The 8617-nt window shown below is 37.4% G+C and overlaps 1 protein-coding gene across 4 annotated transcripts in view; it reads left to right on the top strand.

Annotated features, from left to right (window-relative positions):
• Nucleotides 1-8617, top strand: part of svila (supervillin a) — a 55086-nt gene that overhangs the window by 19618 nt on the left and 26851 nt on the right. For 2 of the 4 annotated variants that reach the window (XM_016564508.1, XM_016564510.1), the window contains exons 7-10: nt 1467-2243; nt 3446-3480; nt 4493-4557; nt 5751-5887. In XM_016564508.1, the coding sequence (XP_016419994.1) occupies nt 1467-2243; nt 3446-3480; nt 4493-4557; nt 5751-5887 (1014 nt within the window). The remainder of the gene's footprint in view (nt 1-1466; nt 2244-3445; nt 3481-4492; nt 4558-5750; nt 5888-8617) is intronic. The other 2 variants (XM_016564509.1, XM_016564511.1) reach the window with 1 other exon arrangement.

The raw sequence follows: 8617 nt of genomic DNA, 5'->3' as shown, positions 1-8617 counted from the left end.
TTAACCCCTTAACTGTCACCCCCCATTTTTTAAAATAGGCATTAAAGTGCACTATCCAAACTTAAATTGCTATAATTCATGAACACTTTGGAATACAGAGGAAAGGTTGGTCTCTTTTTAAAGAAGACAGTCAGCAGATTATTGCAGAAGTGGAATTAAAATATCAAAAAGTTATAGAAGTTTAAATTTACTGAAAAGAAAATGCACTGTACAATTTTTATTATATTTTATATAAAATAAATTTTTACATAACAGGTTTTACTCTAAATTTGCTTAAAAAATGTAAAGCCTTATGTCTAAATAAGTTATGTTCCAAATTTGAAGTTGATATGAAAAAAATTGAGGTTTCTGTGAGATTTTATTTAGGGCGTTATACTACAAACAGCCACTGGGTGCCATCAAAAATCCATTGCAATTTTTTTGATGCATTTGTCTGTCACAAATGTCTAGATTTCTCTGTCAATATTACTTCTATTACTTCACAAAATAACCACCAAATATGGAATCCTGAGACTCAGACCTTTCCAATGATATGTTTTATGTCAAGATTATAAAAAGTTTTGATTGTAAAAGACCGTAATGCATTTTGTAATATGACACTTGACACCGCTGCTAAGGGGGAGGAGACCGCATATTTTGCAGTGTACTCACCCTCATGTCGTCCCCATTGACTTCAATAGTATTTCTTTCCCTGCTATGAAAGTCAGTGGGGACCAACAACTGTTTGGCTCTTCAAAATTCTTTAATATATCTTCTGATGTCATTGGAACGACATGAGGGTGAGAACATGACAAATTTTTCATTTTTGGGTGAACTATTCCTTTAATGGTTTTGTAATTTGGCATAGTATGAATAACATAAAATTGTATAAAAGCTAATGATTTAATTTTGCAAACATGTTTTCTTAATTTTCACAGTTGGTATTTTTCATGACAGTATAAATGGATCAAGTGTGAAAATATAGTTAGTTGCCTATAAACAGTTTTGAGATTTGAGGATCTGTTATCATAGTTAGAAAGGCTCAGATTTAATAGACTGACCTTTTATGTATGATTTTTTGACTATAATCACTATTTTGAGATTGTTTCAGTTGTTTCAAATATCACAGTTGTTGTTTTGCTGCTCGATTTTTGTTACAGTAAGCACAACATTTTTCGCATGGTTCTCATTATTCCAACCACTGAAAACATCAACTTTGATACACACTATTAGTGTCTCAATGTTTTATATTTTATTCCAAACACTGTCAAAGTTGCTGTTTAACCACATTCTAATAAACACAAACCATACTGAGCTACTGCTACTGGTTCTGTGGCTTGGGTTGTTTTGGTTGGATCAGAATTTCTTGCTTCCACTCACTCACTTCCAGGGCCATGAAATGGTTCTGTTTTTTATTTCTTCTTTTGCGGAGTCAGTTAATATCTCTTTTAAGTCTAAGTAACCAACCCTTTTCTCTTCTTCTGAAGAATCCGAGTTAGGGAGAGACTGGCCCGTGACGAGCCGTTTCACAGGGGTCAAACAGCAGAAGGACCTGCATACAACCAGTTTCCCCAGTCATACCCTCGATATCACCCTCACAATCGGAACCTACCTGATGCTCCAGCCAAACAGCGGCTGACCCACTCTGGACAAGAGGAACGCCATGACCTGGGGTGCCAGAGCTACTTCTCTATGGGCAGTGAATCCGCTTCCAGGCATAAACAAGAGATTCAAGAAGTGCTTGAACCAGAGGGAAAACAGGATGTGAGGACAGTGGGGCTCCTGTGGAGCAGGAAGGCAGTTTTACCTTCTGAAATTCATCAGAAAGAACGGAGCACTGAAGACCCGTGCCAAGGAAGTACCGACAACATAGAGGTAAACCCAGGCATTAGTCGGCACAGAAGGGAGGATATTGCAGATGACCCCAGAGGGCGCCGTGGAGGTCAGTCAAGACGGGAAGTTTACACACAGCATGTGTCCCGACTTCAGGCCACAGAGTCTATGCAAGCAAGAGCTCGAGAGGCCCACAGAAGGACTGACGCTAGCTGCTACGCCCCAATCCAGACCTCCAGTGGGAGATATATGCCAAAACTTTTGGATACTGGAAATGTCCAACAGAATGCCATCCAGAACCCAATCAGAGAGCCTGTCCGTCAGGAGAAAGTGCTTAATGGTGATCCCCTATCCCATGATGCAAGGGTTTCAGTTGCCCAACTCCGCCACACCTACCTGGAAAGTGTTGCGTGTCCCCGGAAAGCCGAACTGTAGGTGGTGGTACATTATCATTATGTGTCGACTTACTAACATTATCTAACATTGCTGATTAACATGCAGTTAATCAAAATCTCATCTTATGTAACTGCTTGGAGAATGAAATATTAGAAGAGACATTGTGATCTTACAGAGGAATCACTCATTCAAAGCTGACCAGCAGATTTTAATGCTCTATTCTTTCAGCCATCATGCTGCTCGGCTTGTCTAGCGCGCACTTTGTCAGTAATAATTAACCATTTCTGCCTGTCTTTCTTCTTACCTTGGCTTGGCAGCTTTGTATTTCTAGAGACAATTATGTGTGAATTTATGCTAGTTGTTCTGACAAAATAGTTCTTAACCATTTTTTATGTTTGTAGGGTTTTCATTAGTTAGTTTAACCCACTATGAGGATGCTTAGATGAAATATTCATCCGGCATTAGCATTTTGCCTGTGCACCTGCCATTCTTCAATGCTGCCTCGTTCAGTCATGCTTTGTGACATAATAGGGCAGAAGAGGTGCCTCCAGATACACATGCACCCTGGAGAAGTGAGAGAGTCAAAGATCGCTCATCTCGTCGCCCTTTGCGGTATATATGTCCTACTGAGAATAGAAAGACATCTGAGAGGTTTAGAACGCAGCCTATCACATCAACTGAGCGTGAACAGTCGGACCGGTAGGCATTTTGAGTAGTTTTATGCACGATATTGTAGAGTTGTCCTGGAGTGCAAATTTAAAATGACACTTGATGTGCAGAAAACTAAACCCAGATTGGTTCAAAATTTATTTTTTAATTTACCCTTTTTAACTGCACTGTATTTATGCACTGGTTACTTCAAGATAGCTTTTGGCTCACTAAATAATTTTACTCCTTTAACACACTGTATACTGTTTTTATGTGTAGTGGATTCTAATCCAAAGGTTTGGTCAGTGGATTTTATGAAAGGCTCTTTGTTGTAATTTTTTTTCTTCCTCTTCTATTTCTGTGGCATGTTGCGAAATCTATAATTCTGTCAAACGCTCTGGATTAAGCAGGCCTGATTATGTTTTCTGCACTTTCCCACTAGCTGCTTTGTGTATTTTCCCGATTCTCTTTTTCTTAAATATGCTGCTGCTTTTGTCTGCTTACACTATTGCAAGTCAGCTCGTTGACCATCATTTTAAAATCCAAAATTGTAACCCTTTTTTAAGACTTCAACTTTTGTTCTCTTTAGGTCTCATCTAAGCCCTGAACCACTGAGCCCTGAAGGTAAGTTTTTTTTTTTTTTTTTTTTTTTTTTTTTTGCATACACAACACAATCTCTATTATCACTTAAGGTTTAATATAGCATATCTTTCTATTGTGTCATTAAAAATAGAAAGTCACTCTAGCCACCTTTAGTTGCTGTCTTGCTGTCTTGGCTTATCATGTATACAAACTTTGTGATTGGGCAGGATGACACAATAACATTACAAAACTTTTGCATTAGTTTCATATGTGTGCAGCTCAGTAATACAAACTGATATGCTGATAGTACATACAATTGTTGAAACAAATGTGTTGCTTAATATATTTGTTGTAAACCATAATACATTTTAGTATTACACTTCTGCAAAGCACAGCATTTATTTGGGAAGAATAAATCAGTCTAATGCATCCTTGCTGAATAAAAATGTGTTGAATTAATGCTGACCCTAACATTTTCAACAGTTAAAGTTCTGCCTCGAGCAAGATGTAAAAATAAATAAATATTATTTGATACTTTGAAATAAAAATTTGGTTAATCTTTGAAACACAAATTAGAATATTTTTAATTAAACTTAATGGCACATGAATCTAAGTTTTGGTTTCCTGAACTTTCAATGGAGGTATAGAAGTCTCTCTAGTTTCATTAAAAATAACCTAATTTGTATTTTGAAGATTAACCAAAATTCTATGGGTTTGAAGCAACATGGTGAGTAAATGGTCACAGATTTTCATTTTTGGGGGGAACTGTCCCTTTAAGTGTTGCATAAATCATGCCACACTTTATATTAGAGCAGATTGTAATATAATACGCTGCATTTGGTAGATGTACAGCATTTATTTTCCCCTGCTGTGCCTTATTTAAGGTTAACCTTTGTGAAATCAGAGTAGAGAAGCAGAAATTTGCTTGTTTAATCTTTCTACCATGTGTTTAGCATTGTGTTTGTCCTCTGAAAGTCTTAGGATTTAATGAAATAGTTCTCATGAAAAGGCTTCTGACTCATTATTTTCTTCTCTCCTTCCTGTGTTTTTCCAGTGGATGAAGAGAAGTTGGATGAGAGAGCAAAGCTGAGTGTAGCCGCCAAGCGCTCTCTTTTCAGGGTATGTGGTGCTTGAGTGTGTCTGTGCTTCTGTTCCAAACCCTGAAAGTGAGCTGCTTCCTTTCTACTGTCTATAAAGACAGCATCCTAACCAAAATCTTTTTAAGTGGCTTATTTGAAACACTCTGTGTTGGCCACAATCCTGCCAGTGGTTATGCAGACCACACAAATATTGTCCCTTACATGAAGTGCACATAAGAATTAGGGCTGCACGATAAATCGCATGCGATATTTAACGCGCATCTTGTCAGAAAGCCGGTTCTGTAATCAGCGGTAAATCTCCATCACCTGCATGCTTTCACATTGAGCAGCATTAACTACACAGAGCCGTTGTGTCGCGCGAATATGAACGTGGTTTTGCACAGCTCGTCTGTGAACAATGGCTCTGTGTAGTTAATGCTGCTCAATGTGAAAGCACGCACGTGATGGAGATTTACCGCTGATTACAGAATGGCTTTACTGACAAGATGCGCGTTAAATATCGCATGCGATTTATCGTGCAGCCCTAATAAGAATCGACCACAGCTCTGTTGATTCCAATGGAGTCTGATGTTAGCATGTTGCTAAGCTAACTATCTGATGCTCTAATAAACACAACAAATGCATAACACACCAATATTGGGTGAAGTTTTGCATTTTAAATTAGATAGCACAATATTCAGTTGTTACTTTTCAGTGCTGAATAAAACATGACTCTTAATCATCCTGCCATCTGAATGAAATTTAAATTTTCTCTGAGCTTCTCTGAAAATCCCCCCACCCCCCCATTCATTTCTCTCTTTGATAAAGTCCAACACAAGATCTCTTTTGCTGCCTGATGATAGAAACATGACATTGGTGACTAACAATGCAGCTTAAACTTTCAGTTTTCTAGTTTTTGGAACAGAGCTTGTCTGACTGTGGTTGTACATGCTTATTAATTTGGCATTCCAAGAATTGTGTAAAGAGGACACACCTCAGTCCATTACCCCTCAACTCTCACATCATACAAACATGCACATTCCTCAAATATGACCAAATTTAGTGAGTCTAATAGAAACCTGACTTAAAGGGGAAAACATCTGATATCTTGAACAAGCTAGTAAAGTTCCTCAAAGTCAAATGCAGCATTTTAGTGTTTTTATTTTTTGTTTATATTTATTTTGTTAGAAGTTATTGTGCAAAGCTTTCATACAAAGCCTTCCTGTTTCTTAGGAGCTTGAAAAGACTTCAGATGGTTCAGTTTTGAAGGCATGGAGCCGTAATCCTGCTGTTGAACGCAGGCTGAGGAGAGGTCAGGATCGCTCCCGCACTCAGCCCGTCACCTCAGAGGAAGTGGTCATTGCTGCTACGTAAGTTTTATAGTATGTGACGTGTTCAATAATTCAGGTTGAGGGCACAAAAAAACCCCAAATGTTTCCATTTGTTAGCTTCAAAATTTGGCAAGATATAAACTACAGTTCAGTGGTGTGTCTGTAACTTTTTTAAAGGGGTGGTTGATTGCGATTTCACTAACGTTAGTTAGTTTGTAATTTTGCTGTTTGAGCATAAACAACATCTGCAAAGTTGCGGTGCTGAAAGTTCAATGCAAACGGAGATATCGTCTTTTAAAATTCTGGCAGTTTAATGCCTACAAAAACGGCTCGTAGGGACTACAATGGCTACGTTTACATGCAACCAAATAATCCATTTGTAATCGGATTGACGGCTCAATCAGATTGAAAAACCTTCATGTAAACACCTTAATCGATCCGATTGAGCTCGATCGGAATGAAATTTCGATCGGATTGAAGGGGTGGTTTATTCCTTTTCTAATACGATTGAGAGTGCATGTAAACACTACATTCAGATTCATCAATCGGAATGAATTCAGTCCGATTGAACCAAAAATTGTGCATGTAAACGTAGCCACTGAGTTACTTCCCGGGTTTGTGACATCACAAACCCAGACAAACCCCGTCCCCGGGAACATGCAACAAAGGGTGCGAGGCCATAGAGAAGAGGAAGAGTTGTTACCATGCCGTTAAAACTAGGGGTGCAGGAAAACATCTATTTATATATGAATCGCGATTCTGTCTTCTAACGATTCTAATGGATTCACAAGTTCTAATCCTGTTCCTCGCGTCGCCCTGCTGCACACGCTCTGCATCTCTCTCTCATTCAGATCACCAGCTCAGCTCAAGCAATGAACTGTTCCATTTATACACTTATTTTCATATAGCTATGAGAAGCTTTATACATGGACGCGCGTGCGGTTGCCGTACTGTATTAAAGCTTTAATCGGGATAAAACCGTGTATTCAAAGCTAACAGAAGCAGTAGCATTTACAAATAACAGCGTATCTAAATGTACGAGACAACAACAAACAAAAAACATACAATTAAGAGCCGTGCTTGCACAGGTAGACACACATTAGAGGCGGTTTAGCCAATCACAACACATTGGACTAACTAACCAATCAGAGCCCATCATGTATTTCTGAGGGAAGGGCTTCATAAAAGCAGGAAATGATCAGCGCGTTAATAGGAGAAGGGACAAAGCGGTGTGGAATAAAGGTAAATTATGTGAAAAATAATGTGTATTTTTAAAAATGAAGCATTAACACATGTTAGACTGCACCCCATAAACACAGTCAAGCCTAGAAAAAAAACAGTCAACCACCCCTTTAATGTTTTTGAAAGAAGTCTCTTATATTCACTATTTATTTGATCAAAAATACAGTAAAAACAGCAATGTTATGAAATTATTACAATTTAAAATAGCTGGTTTCTATTTTAATAGGCCTATATTTTAAAATATTATTTATTTATTTGCTCTAAACTTCAGTGTCACGTGATTTCATGCTCAAGAAACATTGTTTAAAACAGTTATTATATTTTTGTAGAAATCGTGAAACTTTTTTTCTTATTCATTGATGAATAGACATTTCAAAAGAACAGCATTTATTTTAAATATATAAAGTATAAATATTTTGTAACAATGTAAAAGTCTTTGTCACTTTTGGTCAATTTAAAATGGAATAAAATTATATCTTTTAAAAGAAAAAAGTTAATGACTCCAAACTGTAGTGTAAGCATACATACTGTACATGTATCTGATATATATATATATACACAAGTAAACAAAAATAGACAAAAATTCTATGCACAAGTGTGCTATAAATAGAATAGAATAGAAGTATGTACACTGTTTTTTCCTTTAAATTCTATCCCTTCCTTTTCTTTCGTGTGGTGTATGTAGCTATGATCACTTTTCTTCAGTTTCCTTCAGTTTTTTCCCTGTGTCTCTGTTTCTTTCCTTCTACTCTGTGTGCTTTAAAGTGTCCCTGGCCATTTGTCACAGTCCGTGACTGTACAAACCTCTGTAACGCGTGTTCCTAGTCCCACTCTAGTCAGCAGCTCTGTGACCAAATCCAGGTACCCAGGACACACATACAGACACTCCCATGAGCGTGTGTGTAATACAGGCATGGGCACTCTTATCAATACTAATGTTCGGCACTGAGAGCTTGCATGTTCAAAGATTTGTCTTTACAAAAATGTCTCTATTTCTTTAGATTCATGCATCATTGCATCATCATGCATCATTGAGATCCCTTGGCAAAAACAGAGAAACAAATAGAGACATAATTAGCGTAGCTGCTGTTCCAACCAAGCAAAATTAATTTGTTTAACCCAAGCTAAAGAATAATAATGTGCATTTGATCAGATATAACTGCAGTACAAGATTATGAGATGCATTATTTGAATGCTTGGCCAAAGAGATGTGTCTTTATTCTAGATTTAAACCGAGAGAGTGTGTCTGAACCCCAAACGTTATCAGGATTTAAAATAGAATAAAATTATATCTTTTAAAAGAAAAAAGTTAATGACTCCAAACTGTAGTGTAAGCATACATACTGTACATGTATCTGTCAACAAATGAATCAGTCAGCAAGAGCTTTATTGCCAAGTATGTTTGTATATTCAAGAAATTAGTTTTGGTGACAGAAGCTTACAGTACATAGAGAGCAGGACAACCACCTAGCAGTGCATTACAATAGTCCAGTCTAGAGGTCATGAATGCATGAACTAATCCAAAAA

This window comes from Sinocyclocheilus rhinocerous, unplaced genomic scaffold (assembly GCF_001515625.1).
Source record: "Sinocyclocheilus rhinocerous isolate Xijiao unplaced genomic scaffold, SAMN03320098_v1.1 scaffold650, whole genome shotgun sequence".
In the NCBI taxonomy this organism is placed as follows: domain Eukaryota; kingdom Metazoa; phylum Chordata; class Actinopteri; order Cypriniformes; family Cyprinidae; genus Sinocyclocheilus; species Sinocyclocheilus rhinocerous.
The sequence above is the reverse complement of the archived record's forward strand: the minus strand, read 5'-3'. Positions and strand labels throughout refer to the sequence as shown.